Consider the following 20,494-nt stretch of genomic DNA (forward strand, 5'->3'; position numbering starts at 1 on the left):
GTTAGCTTTGATCAGCTGAATATCAAATTTTCTTACATTTTGTTGCCATAAATATAATGAATCAATTTAATAGCATGGATGGGTGAAGCCAAAAATAACAATTTTTCTTTCTTTATTTCGTTTTTTGATTTTTGTAGCTCGAAAAACATTTTTTCTCATTGAGAGTAGAAACAATTTTACTAAGTTTGTCCATTGTTCTTATTTATGCTTGAAAAGGACGAAGCAGAAATGAACTTCCGTTAAAGAGTTGTTATGCAATAAATTCGATCTACGTCCGATTTCCATCCATCGGGTGCGGATCCTCCGAATTGGATCCGTAATCTTATCGGATTCTCATGTTCGTAAATATCTTCTGCTTCGCCAAGTAGCTTCGTCGTTCCGTTCGTTCAGTCTCCTCTGAAAACCCTAATAATTCCCGCCACATCTCCTCCTGTCCGTCCCGCCGACGTCGAACCCTCAGGAGGCGAAGACCCCCCTCTCGCGGCCAAGTTCGAGTGGGAAGAAGAATAGAGAATGGCGAAAGACGAGGAGGAGTTCCGCGGTGAGATGGAGGAGCGATTGATCAACGAGGAGTACAAGATATGGAAGAAGAACACGCCTTTCCTGTACGACCTCGTGATCACTCACGCCCTTGAGTGGCCCTCGCTCACCGTGCAATGGCTCCCCGACCGCGACGAGCCCGCCGGCAAGGACTACTCCGTGCAGAAGATGATCCTCGGCACGCACACCTCCGACAACGAGCCCAATTATCTCATGCTCGCTCAAGTTCAGCTCCCCCTCGAGGACGCGGAGTACGACGCCCGCCAGTACGATGACGAGCACGGCGAGATCGGCGGCTTTGGCTCCGCCGGAGGAAAGGGTGCTTTTGGTTTCAGATCCATGAGTCTCTTCCCTAACAAGCCGCGTTTTTTTCCCTTCTTGTTATTATCGGGTTCGGTATTTTTCTTTCTTTTTCACCGACTGATCCCAAAAGATCTGCTAATTCGTTCTCTTCTAAATAGTAAACAACGATGCCTGGTAAACAACCATGCCAAACTATACCTTTGGGACAACAACTTTCAGCCATCTGCCACATAACTACACTTTGAAGGTCCATTGCTGTGCATTCTAAAGAAGGGAGCAATAATGTAACGTGCTTGGCAAAACCATATTTTTAAAATAAGTGTGAGATAGTTTCCTTTTATGCAACATCCTGGTTGCTGATAACTCAATAAGATTCTAAATCTTGGAAACCCTTCTTGTGTAGCAACTAGCAAATCTTTGCTGTTTAGCTTATGTTGTAGAAGCAGCCATGTGAAAATTTTCACTTTGATTGCTACAAAGGAAGAACATATCATTTGACTAAGAGCCATCTAATCTTCCTCTCTGATAGAGTAAAAGAGGCTACAATTTTGATGTTGTTGATAACATTTTTTTTTGTCAATTTTTATTTTTTGGTTTATAAAGTTTGCTTAACATGATGTTCTGTTTTTTTTTAAAAAAAAAAATTGACACAGTTTGAGTTCCAGGGTTTTGTCTGAGGATTGCCTGTTTATTTGTTCTTCAAAATTATCACTCATCTGGTTTTTACTTGGCTAATTATCACCTACAGAGCAGTTTTAGAAAGCAGTTTTGAAGAATTTTCTTATATATGTTTTGAGCATTCATTGGTTTCCATTTTTTTTGACGTACATGCTTCATTTTACATCATATAACTGTTTCCATTAAATGTTTCAAGAAGCAAATAATAATAATTCAGTTTCTCAGGCTATTATGCTGATGTTGCAGCACTTCATCTATGGTACATGAGAATTCCTCTAGTCCTTTTACACTCAATTAGTTTGTTTTCTATTGCATCCAGGTTCAAATTGTTCAGCAAATAAATCATGAGGGAGAGGTTAATCGAGCTCGCTATATGCCTCAGAATCCTTTTATAATTGCAACAAAGACTGTTAGTGCCGAGGTTTATGTTTTTGACTACAGCAAACATCCATCAAAGCCTCCACTTGACGGTGCATGCAATCCTGATTTGAGGTTGAGAGGTCATAATTCTGAAGGATATGGTTTATCCTGGAGCCAGTTTAAGCAAGGGCACTTGTTGAGTGGCTCTGATGATGCTCAAATTTGTTTGTGGGACATTAACGCTACTTCAAAAAATAAAACCCTTGATGCTCTTCAGATTTTTAAGGTTGCTGCTTTAGGTTTATTAATGTCTATTTTTTTCTTTGATTGCCTCTATTTTTTGATTCAGTATGGTTGTTAATTCATATCTTATCATTTTCTATGATGTTTCATCACTTTTTATTGTATAGTTTGTCAGCAATGTTTTGAAGGTGTTCCAAATAGGTTCAATGAGCCTTAACCTGGGAAATTTGGTAATAAATTGGTTATCAAGAATGAGCTTATCAGATAGTCATTGCAGAACATTAGTGATTATATATGAGATGCTTAAGATGTAAAAAAAAAAAGTTTGAGCACTGATTATGTAGATTTTTAGTATTTTTTTTCTACTGTCACTTTAGTCTTCTTTTTCAGCTCCAATCACTTGATTATTTTTACAGTAACAAATTCAATTCTTCCGGAGTGAGGGATGTCAAAGCTTAGCATTCATGTTATTCAAGTATCCACAGTGAAGGGAAGTTTCAAAATATTTCTTCTAGCATGAAGTGTAATATAGATTGTTATGTTAGCCCATCCCATCAACATCTTATGCATTAGGTTTATTTGCTAACGTCTTCATGGTTAAGATAAGTAGAACACCAACTTGCTTTTCCTTGAAACAACATGCCTCATTACTCAAGGTGAACAACAGTTTTGAATAATGATTTATGTTTTTTGTATTTTTAATTTTCATTCAATTTGAGCACATTTAAAATGTTTTTTTAAGAGTTTGTTACAGTTTTTCTTAGTTGTAATATAAAATATGAAATGATTTATCATTGCAGTTGATGCTTACTTATCAATTATGATTTGTTTATTTGTAAATTTAGATTGATTGATCAAGAATATATTTTAGTTTAATTCTTAATGTATATACATACTCTATACTTTTATTTTAATTTGAATGCCTAGCCCTCACCAACCGCTTAGGCAATAGAACAAAGCAATAATGTGAAAGCTTATTTCAACATCTGGGGAACATGTGAATCAAGTAATGAGTGGCTCTGATGATGCTCGAATTTGTTTGTGGGACATTAAATACTCTTCAGATTTTTAAGGGTTCTGATTTAGGTTTATTAATGTCTATTTTTTTTTCCTTTGATTGCCTCTATTGTTTTGATTCAACACAGTTGTTCATACCTATCATTTTCTATGATGTTTCATCACTTTTCATTGTATTGTTTGTCAGCAACGTTTCTAAAGGGATTTTGAATAGGTTCCATGAGCCCTAATTTAGGGAATTTTGTAACTATTGTAAATGGAGTTTGATTGCCGAACTTACTATGATACTTTGTGCATTAGGTACACGATGGTGTTGTAGAAGATGTTGCTTGGCATTTAAGGCATGAGTATTATTTTGGTTCAGTTGGTGATGATCATTATCTGCTTCTTTGGGATCTCCGAACAACAAATAACAAACCAGTTAAATCAGTGGTCGCTCATCAAGGTGAGGTGAGTTTCTTCTGTCAGAATGCTGGTACTTGGGTATTAAAAAAATTCCATTTTTTGTGTATATTTTGGCAAGGTAGTGCACTTTGTTATTTGGTTAGCCTGATATCTCCTGCTAGTATCTTTGTAGCATTAAACTCTCTCACATTGAAGATAAAAAAAAATAGTTTTTTTTTCAAATTATTCTTTTATGTGTATCTGTGATGAAATGTGCATCTTATCATTGGCATCTTCAAGATGTTTTCTGTTTCTTGTGCGGGCAAGAGTTATGAAAATAAATCTTGTTGTATGTTATTATTATTTCAAAATAATCTGTTGAAACAGAAAACTGACTGCTCAATTATACCCACTTTAGTTTGCACAATAAGCTGGTTGATGAATTGGAAGAAATTAACAAGAGAAATGAGCCAATATCTCAATTGTGTATATAAATCCAAAATAGCCTGCTTCTCATGCATTATTGTTGTTTTAGCACTCATCTTCTAGTTACTTTTTTTCCTTTTTAGTTGTTTTACCAAGTATATTTTACGTTATAATTATTTAATTTTCTAGTATAATTTATTGATCATATGCTTAGCGTATTGATGGGCTAGATCAGGATGCCCCTGAAGAACATAACAAGTCTGTTTAATATTCAGTTTATTGAGTTAAAATATTCCTTTTTTCCCTTTTTTTTTTTGCAAGATGCTATCTTTTCAAATGCTGTTTAATGTGATGATGCCTTTTTTTTTAACAAACTGTTGAATTAAGCATCTTGTACTTGAGCTCATGTAAATGAGATTATTTATGATTCCTCTTGAAATGATATTTTGGCCTTGGTCCTGTTCCTTGAAGGTAGTATGATTTAGGTTCTTCCATTTTAACTTCTAATTTACTTGAACTTTTAAGACATGAGAGTTGAGTATTGACCTACTGATTTGTGGTAGGTCAACTGCCTAGCATTCAATCCCTTCAATGAGTGGGTTGTTGCAACTGGGTCTACTGATAAAACTGTCAAGTTATTCGACCTTCGGAAGCTTGAAAGTGCGCTGCATACATTGGACTGCCACAAGTATTTCTTTACACTGCACTGTTTTACTTTGTTCGTTGTACTTTTGATATGGATTGGTTTGATTATAATTTTAACTGCTATACTGACAAGGCATATCTTGTGGTGTTGCAATTAGAGAGGAGGTTTTCCAAGTTGGTTGGAGTCCGAAAAATGAGACAATTCTAGCATCCTGCTGTCTTGGACGGAGGCTCATGGTGTGGGACCTCAGCAGGTAGTTTTTAAAGCCTTAATGGAACATAAAAATTATTTGTATTTTTTCATGTTCTTAAACATTTCTGTTACTTTGAATTGTTAATTTGTGAAATGTTATCCTTTTGTGCTCCACCTTCATTTCTACAACATAAAGTTGTAGGCAGATATTTATGGCTATGCTTCTTCTCTTGATAAGCCCGTACATGATACTCCTTTTTGTAGTATGAATTAAATTGGGCTAAGGCTATACACATTGTTATCCTTCTATAAACACAGTCACTAGTAATCTGTCTTGGAATTTTTTTATAAAAAAATTACACCAGATTCTCACTTTTGTCAGTTTGTTTTCATCCTAGTTTTTTTTAATCATAATTGTCTATGGAAAAGTTGTAAATATCACATGAGATATCCTTGAGATTCATCTTGCTCACATCTATGGTTGGATGGTTATGTTTTTGGCCTTGGCCTTGGCCTTGGCCTTGGCCTCCTTAAAAGAAAAACAAATAGTTTGAATAGTTTAGATGTGCCATATGCCAAAGCATTTCAAGCATTGTAAGTGATTTTTGCACAGATTCTGATATTACTTCTGAAGTTAACTTTAACCTGTGAAACGCCCTATTGTTTAGAACCATCTTCAGTTGCATTTGTCCAGAGTGATGACTGATTCTAATTACTTGATACACAGATTTATTTAATGACTTATTAAATAGGTTACAGGCATCTCCTTTATCCAACATATGACTTTGTTGGAGATCATCCATCTGACATCTACTGGGACTTTATTTGATACTAATGTATTTGAATTCTTCTGTACCACTTGCTTGCAGTTTCCCTCTAGTGCAAACCCAATTTACGTAGTTTTTGAAATCTCAAAACTGTGTTGAAACTTATCTTAACAGGATCGATGAGGAACAAACACCAGAGGATGCTGAGGATGGCCCGCCAGAGTTGCTGTTCATCCACGGTGGCCACACCAGCAAGATCTCTGATTTCTCATGGAATCCCCGTGAAGATTGGGTGGTTGCAAGCGTTGCAGAAGACAACATCCTCCAAATTTGGCAAATGGCAGAAAACATATACCACGACGAAGATGATTTGCCTGGAGATGAACCTCCCAGAGCTTAGTAGTCATATATGTAACGCTAATTATGTCAAAAGGCTGGCAGGGAAAATGTAACATCCTCCTAATGCATCTGCAGTCTACCATTGCTGTTGCTGCTCGTCTGCAGATTGCCTTTTCTGACCAGTCATGGATTTATGTCGGTACAAGTTCTAAGTTAAACTCTTAATTACGCCCTTGCTGATAGCAATTGTGTTTGTCGTCTAATGCAAGAAACGCTATAATTTGTGGAATATTAGGATCTGATTTATAGAACAGCAGCCAATGTTCAAACCTTTGGCAGGTACTCGCCATTAAAAAAAATTAAATTTTCAAGTGGGAAAAAGCAAGCAGGAAGAGAAGAACTGAACAGAGAAACAATTTCTGATCATCACATTCTTCTCTCTCCGATCTGCACTAAAACATGGACACTATTATTGATCCTCCGCGTAGCTTTTGGATGCAAGTTGTTGAGTTAATGACGGACTGGACGTGGTCGTCGTCATTGTTTTGACCTGGAACATCCTCCAGGAAGAAGGAACCTGAACTTGTCAGCGTTCTCCAACAAGTACGAAGGCAGGTGCACTGCTGAAGCCGATTTGGGTATCGGTCCCATCTTCTTGATCATCTCCCGGAACGTGTACTCCTCCGGCAACATGTCGAACAGGTCGTCGCCGCTGCAGATGATCCTCTGGATCCTCGACGGGTCCAAAAAGCTCGGCCGGCGCACGCGGTCGGCGTGGCTGTAGGCCGTCATCTTGAACACGAACTCCTCGATCTCACGGAAGCAGAAGCTGCAGTGCCACCCGGCGTCGGCGAGCATCACGTCCGTCTGCCGCGAGTGCCGGTACCGCGTCCCTTGGTGGAACACATGCGCCGTGGCGCGCCAGCTGCTGTAGTCCACCGGGAACTCGAAGGAGTACATGTAGTTCCTCAGCTCCAGGTGCATCACCGGCGGCACCCCGTCGCACCACCGCAGGAGCTCCACCGTCTCGGGGCTGGGAATCTCGTCGGCGTCCGCCATGATGACCACGTCCCCGAGGGCGATCCCCGAGGTGCGGAGCAGAGAGTTGAGCGCCACCCGCTGTTTGGCCTCCAGCCGGAAGGGGTCGATCCCCGGCGTCGGGTCGGCCTGGCTCAGGAACGTCCCGTGGACGATCTTGGATCTCGCGAACTCGAACCGGTTGAGGTTGTCGGCGAAGTAGAGCGGCTTGGCTTTGCCGGTGAAGGTGACGTTGGCCTCCATGATCACGAATTTGTCGACGAAAGGGGCGAGCTCGCGGTAGCGGATCTCGAGCAGGTCGAGCTCATTGCTGAAGAGGATTGCGTCGAACACCTGGCGAGGGGAGGGGAGGGTGCTCCAGCCGTGGAGGTGGCAGAGGTGGTTCATGGGCAGGCCCCGCGCATAGTAGTGGGGGATGCGGGCGAACGGCCTCGGCGGCGTGTCCCATATAGGGCGGAGGAAGTAGGATATCTTCCGGCCGTGGAAGACGACGGAGAAGAGGAGCGCCGGGAGGAGGAGGAGGAGGAGGCCGAGGAGGGCCTTGTGATGGTGCTTCCTGTTGGCCATGGCGCCCAAAGGGGATTTCAACCCATGATCGATCTGCATCATCTGCAACGAATCGATCATTAGAAATGCAGCGACCGCGAGCTTCTTCTACCTCCATCACCAAGATCATCGAAGAACGGGCAACAAAAGCAAGCTCTTTTTCTAGGATTCAAGCTTTATCGTAATCCGACAAAAGTTCCAGTAAAAAATCCGCCATTGCACTAACTAAAAAAAATCGAATCTATTCAAAAACAAAAAACAAAAAACAAAACTCAGATGAAGGGAAATACTCATCTATTTGCAATCACCTTCAACCAGCACATCGGAAAAAGGGGATCGATCTATCTGTCGCCTACGAAACGGCGAGAAGAAAATAACTGCGCGCTCAACGATCGCGCAACAGATCGATTCGAACCTCTAAAAGAAGTGTAGCATCATTTGCGCTTCGTCGATCGCTCGAAGCTAATGGTCCGACAATGTAGCGGTAGATTGGCACGAACGCCCTAATCGATGTGAAGAAGCATGACCGAGGAAGAAGAGCGCGAGGCAGAAACTCACCTGAGAAGATTAAATCAACCAACCACGAGAAGGCTGCTGCATTCTCTTTTTCCGATCGAGGTGCTCTTCTCCTGTTCGTTCTTTGTTTCCCTGTTTAGGAGGTGGCTTGAATTTGTTTTTCTAAGCAAAAAAATAAAAAATAAAAAATAAAAAGACGTCCTTTTTTCCCCAAAACATCAAAAATTGTTTTTTTTTAAAAATAAAATAATATATCGTTAAAAAGACACTTTTTCTAACGCTGCTAAATTTATATCTTTCAAGAAAAATCACCGGCAAAATAAAAATAATAACAATTTTGAACCGTGTCGAGTGTAGACAAATTTTATATCGTCAACTTCACCTTAACAATGCATATCAAGTCGATGAGATATGATCTATGAGGCCGTGGAGGATGAGCATGATAAGTGGTTTATGTAGCTCAGGGGAGGATGAAGAATGAGCTTATGAGGGTCACTCAAGATCCTTGTGAAATCTAGTTGGCTACTCAAGATCCTTGTGAAATTTAGTTGGACGTTTAAAAAATAAAACATCTTGCTTTATAGTTTAATTTCAACTCTCAAAAATACTTTGGACAAAGAATTTAATAGTATAGCATTACTCTCAGCTATATAAATCTAAATGTATTAATATTAGAAAAATTAAAACAGAGAACAATTCAAGAGGCATGGTGAAATACTTGTTTATGAAATTTGACCAATATAAATTCACATAGATGTTTAAGTCAAAGTTGTTATATAAACCCTCTAAGCACTTCCCACTAGCATTTTACAAACTATGTACATGGCCAAGGTTTCTCATTTGCATATTGTATATGTTGGATATTATGTTTTCCTAACCACGTGAATTCTAAAACACAAAAACTCAAATATAGAAAAAACAAGCCATATCTATTAACATCGAATCGACAGTAAAAAAGTAAATACAGAAAGTAAAGACGATGGATTTGAATTCTAAGCATCATCACCATCCTAAAATCCTGACCCTGAGGAAAAGAAGAGTAAGGGCAAGTTATGATGACAACATTGTAGTGCCCTTAGTTGAATTTCTTGGCATAGACAAGTGAGAAACAGAGGGAAGAGCACTAAATTTAGCAGATAAAAAAGGTACATGCAGTAAGTACCTCAGTGAAAACACAGACATATAGTAAAGTCAAGGGAAGCGGCGACGAGGCCGCCGTTATGTTTTTTGAACTAAAATAGTAATAAAAAATCCATAATGCTTTCTGCACTGGCACGCCGCACTCGGGACTCGGGTTGATTGGATTACCCACTAAGCTTTAGATTTTCAAACAACATCCATAACTTTGGAGTAAACAAAACAAATGGAAAGAAATGCATTCTTTTGACTTTGGTCATGAAGAGTAAGATGAATGACTTGTTGTTGACTAGATATCAACAACCTTGGTCGTGAACTTTGGGATTAGGAGTGAGCTTTTGATTGACAAGTCGAACCTACTGAAATGTATTTTTAAAATCATATAAATCAAACTAATATAAAATTGATTCATTTGATCGATCAGTAAATAAATAGTCAATTGATGTTGTATTGTTAATCAACTGCTAAATAGACAGTCAATTCTGAAGTCACCGTGTTTGATTTGTAGAGTCAGTCGATTGTATTACTCAATTGTATATACTATAAATAAATAGAATTTTAGTGACAAAAAAATTCGTTGTAAATCTATAATAAAATTAGTGATCAAAATGAAATCGTCCTAATTAGCAATCGTATAAGTTTTTGTCGTAAAATTAGCGACAAAAAACTTCCATCGTAAAATTCACGGATAAAAAATTATTATCGCAAATTTCGTCACAATTTAACAACGAATTCAAAATTCATTGTTAAATTTGAGAAAAATTTAAAATGTATCGCAAAATTTAACGACGAATTGTGAATTCGTCACTAAATTTGGGATAAATTGTGAATTTGTTGCTAAATGTGTGATTAATTTACAATTCGTCACAAAATTTAGGAATCGAGTCCTAAAATCTCGATCCTAATCCTAAACTTTTCATGTGCGCACGACATCCATTGACCCTGGTTAATCTCTAGCACATGAGCATTATAAGCTCCTCTCTCTCCCCTCTCCAGCTTGATCTCGGTGGGGCGAGGTGCGATAGCCACCTTCTTAGCAATGGCTGCGAGGCTAGGGGCAACCTCAAGGTGTCACCTTAGCCTAGTCGCGAGGTTGGCCACGACCTCGATCGGCGCCTCGACTTGGTCATGAGGCCGGTTGTGACCTCCCTCTCTAGCCACTCCAAGTCAGATTTCTCCTTTTCTATATCCTCTTGGTGATGCTCATGATGGTGATGATTTCTTTGACGATGATGATGGTGGTTGAATGTGAAACTGTTGTGTATGAATGTTATTTGACAGATTTAATAATTTAAAATATTTATTATTTAATTAAGTTTGTGTTTTTTCCTTTTAAATTTGTATTTTTGATTGGTGCTAACTTGTTTCAAACAAGATCACTAAGGAAGATGTTGAAAATTGAAAATTCATGTTGAAAGAGGTGAACGTTTATATTAATTTTGTGACAAATTTTGTAACAAAATTAATTTTATCAATTTGCAACAAAAATAATTTCATCACAAATCAACGACAAAATTTGTTCATTGTTGATTTGCAACGAAAATAATTTTCACCATCGATTTGCGATGAATTTTTATGATAAAATTTTATTTGTTGTAAATTTTATGATGAATTTTTATTTTTTCTAGTAAAATTTTACAATAACATATTTAGGACGAAAATATTTTCATTTCAAAATTAATCATAAAAATTTTTTTACAATGAGTTTTTTATAAAATTCATCGCAAATCGATGATTTTTTTTAGTGATATTTCTTTGAACTATCACAATTCATAAATTTGGACCAGCAATCAATTGATCTAACACTTCAATCGATACTGTTGTCAGTTCAATTTAATCGATTTAATCAAATTCTAAATTTTATAATCCAGACCGAACAGAATAAATTCAAATAATAGAAATTTAAAAATAAATAAATAATTTTTTGAATTAACCAAACATTGAATTTCCAAATTCATTGGATTCCATCCATTATTTCGATTTAACTAAGATGTTCTACCGCTAATGAGCAACATGCTAACAACCTATTTGAAGTAATTTTTGCTTCTTCTGTTTTTTTTTGCCCTCAATCCTCCCGTTAATTAAAAAGTCTCAAAGACTCTTTGATGTTACTGCCTGCTGCTGCATTCTTCTGCAAAAGAGTGGAATCTGTCATCCTACACGGTCAATCTCACGATCATTTGTGAGAAGATAAATCGAGAAACTGCATTTGATCAAACGGAGGAGGATATTGCTCGGCTTCACCAAAATTCAAATTCTTGCCCTTTTCTACAAGTCTATTCCGTCGTAATCAACTTAACTATGTTCCACAAGGAGCAATCTGCTGCTGCATTCGGTTTGCAAAAGAGTAATCACTGGATTAATTACTTCATTTACTATCTCATCCTACACACCTTAATTTGAGGTTTGAATTGTTTATACTTTGTTCACTGTAAAGTATATATATTTCTGGACAACTAATAATCCACACCGACGTGATCATGTTTGTTTTGTTTTTTTCTTACGGAGCTTTTAATTTCCATACTATGAAAGCTGGACTTGATTTATAGTTTATCTACTTCAGTGTTAGTCTTGAGAGTTAAAAATTAAGCTATTAAACATACGAGAATTGTTTCAACTTATCATCTTTCTTTCTTTCTTTCCAATTTAATTCCTCTATATATATACTATTCGATCCGGAGTTTGAATGTCAAAAATCTTTGATAAATAGCTCCAGTAACACTGTAAAAGGGTGGTACTAATGTTCAGTTTTGCAGATGCTTAATCCTTCACATTGCCCTTGTCAGTCTGATGGAGGGAGGCAGCACGAATTTGAGAGTGAGGGATATAATGGGGCACATGAAGACAACTGAAGAAAGATTTGGAAGAGACAGCAATATCTAGTGGACTGGTAGTAAAGCTAGCCACTACCTTTCAAGTACAAGATCATGCTTCAAAAGGGGATCTATGATCTATCAAATGGTCTAAGCACCTTAAAGTTGGGAAAAGTTTTTTAACTAGAAAACCCAGTCCACAGAACCATAGAACACATATATGATGCATGCCACATTTCACTTTACTGTACTCAGTCTATTTCTGTAACAATTGCTGCATATATACGATATGTACATTATTGTTTTAATTAATTTCCAGGTTTTTTGTATGACAATTTTTACAAACAATTAACCGAAATGCATGGATCTTGATCTACTGCTACTTGTCTTTGGATACTCTGCAGCTAGAGTTTCCAGACATGGAGCAGCTGCAATCATGCAAAACCACTGCTGAAGGCCAACAGAATAGTACGGTTATGGCCACCAACAACATGCACGAATCATGATCACTGCGTAACGCCATGCTAAACTCCAACGAAAACTAATCTTTCCTAGCAAGATTCTCGTTTAACTTTCTCCACTGAATAATTAACCAGTACGGAACAGTGCAAGATACGAACAAACACAGCCATGTAATTCTGGCTGTGTCTGCACGATGCTTTTGGTGCCATTCTGCGCAGGACTTGGCTCCTTGTTCCTTGGGGCGACCGTGCATATGATAGCTAGCCGTGATATATATATAATCAAAGGGCGAAGCAAGTTACTGCTGCTCTGCAGCAGCAGTAACTGCTACGTGCATGGATTCATGTTTTGACAGATTAAAAACATGCACGCACGCACGTATGCAGTAAATGTGATGGCATGCTCACTGTGTTCTTGATGCCCGGCCTGCGCTAGCTGCGTGGTCCTCACCAACAAGCATAATGCCACCCTCCTAATGGCAGAGAATAATTAGCTTCATGATTCGTTCGTTTCCTCTCCCTCGTAGATTCTGTTGATGAAGACGACTAGTGATGATGTTCTGATCTTGAGGTGCACAATTCACAGAAGCTTGTTCCTTGGAAAAAAAAAAGAAGATAATGGAGCTAGGCAGCTAGCTGATCACTTTAGATTAAACTCCCATAATTTGCTTTCCCATCGTGAACAATATATCATTGCCATCATGATCACTATTTGTTGTTTTTTTTTAAAAAAAAATTAAGTAAACCATCTTTCTTCTAGTTATGATAGATTGATGACGAAGAAAAGGATAACTGAATAGATGAATGAGTAATTTTTAAATGAGGGAATCATATTATTGTCCTTGTTGACATAAGTTAGTCAATAAATTCTGCTAACAGATAAATTAATATATATGTTTATGTGAAGGAGAATACAGGAAGTTGGTGGCGTAGGGCAGACACTAATTAATATAATTTTCTAGGGAAAATAAAAAAAACAACACTTTTGTTTATGCTCCAGACACTAAGTATCTATCCTCATCGTGAACCTTATTATAGTTAATTAGTTAAGCAACCAAATCTAATTCGTAATTAAGACAGTCATTTAGGAGTGATTAATATTGCTAAAACTCCTGAAACAATTATTGTACGCTTGCATGCTCGCAGCTAATCACAAATTGCACCACGAGATTTATATTAATATTTTTTAATAATGAAAAAAAAAGTAAAGAAACTCTTTGAGATCGCACGTGCGCCGCAGCACCCGCATGCCCTCGGCGACCTGCTGCCGACAAATGGAGCCACTGGCGCTATTCACAGCGCTGAATCTCAGCCGTCCATCAGCCCAGGGAGAAGTCCCTGATTCTATTTAAGCACGACGGCGCGTGCTGTCCCGCATCCATCGCTCTCTCTAGAGAGGTCCCAAAGCAACCGGTCCGATTCAGATTCGTTCCCGGTTCGTCTCGACCGCTTTAACAGAGCAGCAATGGCGTTGCCGTCGGCTCCGGTTGAGACTGCCATGGGCCTCGATAAGCTTAGCTACGAGATCTTCTCCATCCTCGAAAGCAAGTTCCTGTTCGGTTACGACGATCCCCCTAACCTCCTCCTTTCCACCGCCGCCTTCCGCGACGGATGCCCTCGCTCTCTGCGGCCTCCCGCCGCCTCCGACGGACGGGTCCGCATCCTCTCTATCGACGGTGGCGGATGCCCCGCCGACGCCCTCCTAGCCGCCGCTTCCCTCGTCCGGCTTGAGTCCACCCTCAGCCGCCTCTCCGGCCACCCCTCCGCCCGCGTTGCCGATTTCTTCGACGTCGCCACCGGGTCCGGCGCCGGAGGCGTCCTCGCGGCCATGCTCTTCTCCCGCGGCCCCGAAGGACGCCCCTTGCACTCGGCCGCCGACGCGCTTCGCCTTCTCCTCGCGAGGAGCGGCCGGTCGTCGTTCGTGGCCGCGAGGCGGGGCCCGCTCGCTTGGGGGCGGTCGCAGGGGGCCTCCGAGGCGCTCCGAAAATTGTTCGGCGACGCGACGCTGCGGGACACCGTGAAGCCGTTGCTCGTTCCCTGCTTCGACCTGACCACGGGGGCACCGTTCCTCTTCTCGCGGGCGGACGCGGTGGAGGGGGGCTCATACGATTTCCACCTGCGGGAGGTGTGCGCCGCCACTTGCGCGGCGGGGACAGCGCCGGTGGAACTTCGGTCGGTGGACGGCCGGACGCGGATCGCGGCCATTGGCGGCGGCGTAGCGATGGGCAACCCCGCGGCCGCCGCCATCACCCACGTGCTCAACAACAAGCGCGAGTTCCCATTCGCAGACAGGATGAGGGACCTCATGGTGCTCTCCCTCGGAAGCGCCACCGCCGGCGGCATTGGAAAAGAAATGAACCTGCGGAGGGGGAGGTCCTTGCCATCGCAGGCGAAACTCGTGAGGATTGCAGGCGAAGGCGTCGACGACGTGGTACGGATAGCTTCCTCTGCCTCACTCTGCATCCTGCTCCTACTCTGTTTTCCCCATTCATTAATTAAAGCTTGAATTCAAAAAGTTCTAATACGACAATGAATGCAATTTTATTAGGTGGATCAAGCAATCGCGATGTCATTTGGGCAAAACAAGGGTAATAATTACGTGAGGATTCAGGTAAATGTTAAACCTATTTAATGCTACAAATCGCCAACTGTGATCTATCCATCGCACGCTGTTAGATTCGATCGCATATTTATTCTCAGAGCAACGGATTGGAATCATACGACGACGATATTCGTAAGACAAGAGACGCTGACAAATTGCTGGGGTTGCTGGAGAAACAATTGTCGCAGAAGAACGTGGAATCGTTCCTGTTTCGAGGGAAGAAGATCTCGGAGCAAACCCACGCTGAGAAGCTCGACTGGTTCGCCGGAGAGCTCGTCAAAGAAAACCAGCGGAGGAGCAATTCCCAGATTCCCAACGTGGTACTGAAGGAGGCGGCGACGCCGAGAACGTCCTCCGCCTTGACCGCCGCCGCCGCCACGACCAAGACGGCGCCGGCGCAGCCGGCGAGGACATCTGTATCGTGCTAATTTAATTTTATTGGAGGAAAAAAATCTAAAAAAAAGAGAGAAAATGGATAGTATCTCTTGGAGAATAAAGAGACGCAAGGCTGTGTACTTTGTACGGCTCGAATTTCGTTGGATTCTGAAATGAAAATATGTTTTTAGTTATTTAACTACCACCTCCATGTGTTTTCCCCTTTTCCGGTAAATTTTAAAACATTCAGCTAAATATTTCATTAGCCAAAAAAAAAATGTGACTGTGCCTACGTGGCAACGTTCTATACGCTGTCCTCAGTGGGTAAGTGTGCGACAATTATACTCGCCGTAGTACGTGATTGGCGGCACGAGGAGACAGAAAGTGGGACCCATTGTTGCCGACCAGGGAGGGTGCGGTGTCGTGGGTGATCTTTTGGTCGTCTCTTGTCCTCTGCGACTGCATGCAGAGAGAGTAAGTTCCACGAGGGCATTAAGTTCCTAATTACAATTATTATTATAATATTTTTTTTCTTAAAACGATATTAAATTAATATTGTGAGAATAAAAAGTAAAATAAAGTGGTATTTTAGTATTTTTTAGAAAATAAAACTCCCTTTTAATTTTCGCCAAATTAAAAGCGTTAGGAACTTAAACTAAATTAATGGACTTAAATAAAAAAAAAGGTCGATTCTTTGGCGGTCACCGACACTGCCATGCAATTAGAATTAACCACCTGGCTGATGATTTTTTTAACCAATTTATCTGCAATTTTTTAAAAATTTTTTTTTGTCTCTCTCTTAATTACAAACAATAAATATAAAACTCAAAAGTTGTTTCAGTACGTAATTATTATCTAATTGGTGGTAAACTAAATCATTGCCTTTAAAATATCCATAATTATATTTAAGATAAATTAGAACTTATCTGAATTCTTTGGCTTTTACATATATTGAATATTCAAATAACAAAAGATAAATATAAAAATTTCCATAATAATTTTTAATTGTGCCCATAATTTGACAGGTAGTTGGTTGTGGTACGCATGCCAATAAAATTATGTTGCAACTCGACGAACCATACACGTGCAAAATATTCATACAACATAACACTTTATATATATATAACAAATATAATGATTAAGTTAATTAACTCTGCACTGATATGCAAAAATTTGTAAGTATAAAATTTTGCAATAAGTCAATGAAGATCGCCACATGCATGCGTGTGTACACTTAAATTAGAAGAAGAAATTTTAAAAGAGAGAGAAAAAAATGCAAGTATGAAGCTTCCATTTATTCATTCAAGCAATCAATGAACAATTTATTGAATAATTTTTGCTAAGGCCTCAAAATTTAAAACTTGAAATCAAATGGAGCCAAAAGTTTATGGTGGGATGGTTGCTTTTTGATAGGGAGTAGTTAGGGACCAACCAAGGGATGAGGCTTGAGCGTGACAATTGAGAAAAGTGAGTGGAAATTGGAAGGAGATCTCCCCCCCCCCCCCCCCCCCCCCCCCCCCAACTCACCCCCCCTCTCTCTCTCTCCTCTCTTTAATCTCTCTCTCTCTCTCTCGAAGGTCCCAAATTTAATGCTATATTCGGTTAGTGGGCCCGGGATGGTAAACAAATGATATGGTACTTGCACAATAAGTGAGGAGTCGAATCTCGAAGTTGATGGAGCGTAAATCCCTACACCTTGGTACAACTCATTCACTCATTTATCTTACCTCTCAATTACCATACTTTACCTCCTTAGGGGTGGGCTGGCAGGGGCGTTGAGGACGAGCGAATTCACCTTTTGCACAATTTAATGTACTATATTTGGTGTCCCCAGTGCGTAGCACAAACGGTGGATGCATGATATTTTTGGTGTAACAGTCAGGGTTGAATCTCAACGGAATTCACGATCTATCATTCACTCCACCATGCTCTCCTGCTTATGTACCTGAATTTACCTATCTCCATATCCGTGGGTCGCCTCTAGGAGTTCTAAGGTAGCGGATCCATCTTTTTTTTTAATGCTATATTTGGTGTCCCATAAGCTGGCATAGATGATTCTTACAAGGGTTTTACTACCAATAGGCCTAGGGTTGAATCCCAGCAGATGCGGAATGCCCTGTTGATTACCTCACCCCCTCCTTGCAGGCGTTGCTGTTGCTAAGAGTGAAGCCCTGCATGATTTATCCCCTTTTAGATAGTGGGGGGATACCCTGGAAGGGCCGCCAAGGTAATAGTTTTATGTTTTGTTGTCAATTTAATGTTATAATTGGTTTTTCGATGTCTCACCACCTTGGAAGTAAGCCCTCTTTCTTATGGATCTACTATGTACCTGGTTTACCTTTCTACAAATGATTGTAGGGTCGACCGCGCGCGTGGAGCACTCAAGGTCAGCGTATGACCTTGCAAGATTTAAAGCTATATTTGACGCCCCAAGGCTTATTATAGTTGGTCCACAGGAGGTAAATTTGCAGGATCGAGTAAGAGTCAATTCCTAGGGGTTTCACCACCCTAGAAGTAAGCCCTCCTTCTTATGGGTCTACCACATACTTGATTTACCTCTCTACAGATAATTGTGGGGGTCGGTCGTATGGGGCGCTCGAGGTCAACGTAACCTTTTACAAGATTTAATACTATATTTGGCATTTCCATAGGATGATACAGTTGGTACCTACATTTGGTGGTGTTGTAATAGGTTATGGGGTCGATTTCTAGCGTATGTGAAATGTCTTGCTGCCTGATCGTCCATGCAAAGTCGATGTACTGGGCGAAGTCCTCCATGATTTACCTCCCTTTCATATCATATGGGGCAATCCTAGAGGGCCCCAGGGTGAGGGTTATAACCCCCTTTGGTGAGGGTTATAACCCCCTTTAATGTTATGGCTTGCCCCCGTATTATAACCGAGTTGGTTCTCAAGTGGCAAAATTTGCACTATTGGGTAAGGATTGAATCGTAAGGTTGAGAGCTACGGAATGTTTTCTTATATAGGGCCTACTCGGTACCTGATTTACCTGCCTGTATCTCGTTGTGGGACTGACGATACTAAGTTGCTTGAGGTGAGCAAAATCACCTTTGCACCATTTAATGCTATGGCTCGTGCCCTCACGGGCGTAACTAAGTTGATACTCGGTCACCTTGATTTACTCCCTTCAAATCACTATAGAGTCGGTATTGAGGTGCACCCGGGTGAGCGAGTCACCTTTTGCCACATTTAATATTATGGCTTGCCTTCAGAGTTACAATGCAAGGGCATGGAGTGACGTGTCATTTGTACTTTTTAATTTATCTAATGATCGATGGAGATCGGATTGATGATCTTCAAGATTAATCGATTCGAAAAAATTAGATATCTGAATTATCAAAAATAAAAAATTAAAAATATAATAATGCTACGGTACGACGTAGGAGTCCATATAATAATTCTTCAATTTTGTGTTTTCATTGTAGAGACGACATTGATGATGAAGACTTGATTCTTGGCTTTGAGTTGGTGGACCACGCAGTGCACTCAATGCAAATGATGGCGGCCTTTGGCTTGAGTTTTGAACACAAACTAGTCATTTCTTTATACCTACGTGCTTTCACTTTTTATTATTATTATTATTATTATTATTATTATTATTTTACAATGTAGCATGAATTTAATTGAGTAAAAGTTAAAAGGGTGTAGGTAACTAAATGGTCAAAAAAGATCAAATTAAAAGGGCGTCCTACCAAGTAATATTTTATATAAAAAAATACTCTTTATTTAATCGCGATGTAACAACTTAAGTAAATGCTACGCTATTAAAAATTAACTATTTAATTTTAATTAAAATTAATATATCTAAAATATTACTATATTAAAATATATATTTTTTATCAATTTAATCAAATTTCATTAAAATGACTTAAGTTAGTCAAAATTATTTTAAAACAGTTGTAGTTAAATTTTAAATTTTAAACTTTAAATACTATTATATCAAAATACTTTTTATCAACTTCATCAAAAAATACTTAAACTTCATCAAAATCATTTAAAAATAATTATAATAGTCAAAGACAAAGTTAGAAATTTCATATTAGAGACGGATGTATGAAAGTTGTATGCTTACATTAACAGGGGTGTATGAAAGGTGTATATTTAAAAAAATGATAATCCCAGTAGCCACATCTCTGGGGGTGGTCGGTCCGGTCCCACGGAAGTTTCCCACTGACTATCAAGGAAAGGTGTATATTTACATTAAAAGGAGGGTGGTCATGCCTCCATTCCTATACCTCCATTGCCTCTCCTTTGGCGTTGTTCCTAATAGTAGTTATTTAAGTAACTTCTATACATGTACTATATGTACAGTTGAACTTTAAATTCTAAACTCTAAAATTTTGAATCATAAACTTGAACATTATTATATCAAAATATTATTTATTAATTGAATCAAAATTATTTAAATTTCATCAAAATTATTTTAAAATAGTTATTAGTAGCTATTATAATACTACACTAATATTGTATTAATTGTCATATATTATAACAATTGTTACATATTATAATAATTAATTGTAGTTCCTATAATAGTGCTGGAAGTTAGAATACAGCCAGGGACGGATCCAAGAATTAGAAGTGGGCCAGGCTAATCTCAAGTTGGCTGAGTCCGTCATAGAAGAGGACTGAGTTCACTTTGTATGCTCGTATGAGCATGTTACTATCTCATCTTTTCCTATATTTCACCAAATTTTAATTTTTTATTGAATGATTTTTTCATTATTTATGAAATTGTTAAATTAATTTACTGACAACGATATTTAATTCGTAGATGTTAGAAATTTAAGGGTCATGGCGAAAAGCTCGAGGCTAACACAGTGTTAGAAAGTGTGTCGTTGACGGTGAGATAGAGGTAGTCGGTCCATGAGTGTGTTGTGAGGTCATGCTTGAGCATTTCGCGCATGACCTCTATCCACAACTTCTCGCCTTCGGCATCGATGTAACTCGTCGAGGTATGTCAGCGTGGAGGACACATCGATCTAGTTGTGGCAGTTGAGGGTGGCCATGTTGACAACTACACCTCCGAGGGCAAGGGCTTGACCATGGCGACGAGTGGAGGCTTACGCCTGAGACTGGGGGAACGAGATTGTG

The 20,494-nt window shown here is 39.5% G+C and overlaps 3 protein-coding genes across 4 annotated transcripts; 2 read left to right on the plus strand and 1 right to left on the minus strand.

Annotated features, from left to right (window-relative positions):
• Positions 1 to 390: 390 nt before the first annotated feature.
• LOC141843584 (histone-binding protein MSI1) lies at positions 391 to 6,184 on the plus strand. Its single transcript, XM_074731640.1, has 6 exons — positions 391 to 861; positions 1,841 to 2,167; positions 3,442 to 3,591; positions 4,515 to 4,639; positions 4,755 to 4,850; positions 5,731 to 6,184. Exons 1-6 carry the CDS (start codon positions 514 to 516, stop codon positions 5,954 to 5,956), a joined length of 1,272 nt encoding a protein of 423 aa, XP_074587741.1. The 5' UTR covers positions 391 to 513; the 3' UTR covers positions 5,957 to 6,184.
• An 88-nt stretch (positions 6,185 to 6,272) lies between these two features.
• On the minus strand, positions 6,273 to 8,408 carry LOC141843343 (uncharacterized). 2 transcript variants are annotated; one of them, XM_074731422.1, is made up of 3 exons: positions 8,378 to 8,408; positions 8,038 to 8,127; positions 6,273 to 7,542 (listed from the first exon to the last, which is right to left on the minus strand). In XM_074731422.1, exon 3 carries the CDS (start codon positions 7,540 to 7,542, stop codon positions 6,433 to 6,435), a length of 1,110 nt encoding a protein of 369 aa, XP_074587523.1. In that variant the 5' UTR covers positions 8,038 to 8,127; positions 8,378 to 8,408; the 3' UTR covers positions 6,273 to 6,432. The 2 variants fall into 2 exon arrangements, with proteins under 2 accessions (XP_074587523.1, XP_074587522.1); XM_074731421.1 differs by having other exon boundaries at positions 8,038 to 8,157; positions 8,378 to 8,389.
• Positions 8,409 to 13,810: 5,402 nt separating this feature from the next.
• LOC141843120 (patatin-like protein 3) lies at positions 13,811 to 15,491 on the plus strand. The gene is made up of 3 exons (XM_074731153.1): positions 13,811 to 14,837; positions 14,955 to 15,017; positions 15,107 to 15,491. Exons 1-3 carry the CDS (start codon positions 13,872 to 13,874, stop codon positions 15,434 to 15,436), a joined length of 1,359 nt encoding a protein of 452 aa, XP_074587254.1. The 5' UTR covers positions 13,811 to 13,871; the 3' UTR covers positions 15,437 to 15,491.
• Positions 15,492 to 20,494: the final 5,003 nt, after the last annotated feature.

Source organism: Curcuma longa, chromosome 12, assembly GCF_044706935.1.
Source record: "Curcuma longa cultivar G26 ecotype Majalengka, Jawa Barat chromosome 12, ITB_CL_G26_1.1, whole genome shotgun sequence".
In the NCBI taxonomy this organism is placed as follows: Eukaryota; Viridiplantae; Streptophyta; class Magnoliopsida; order Zingiberales; family Zingiberaceae; genus Curcuma; species Curcuma longa.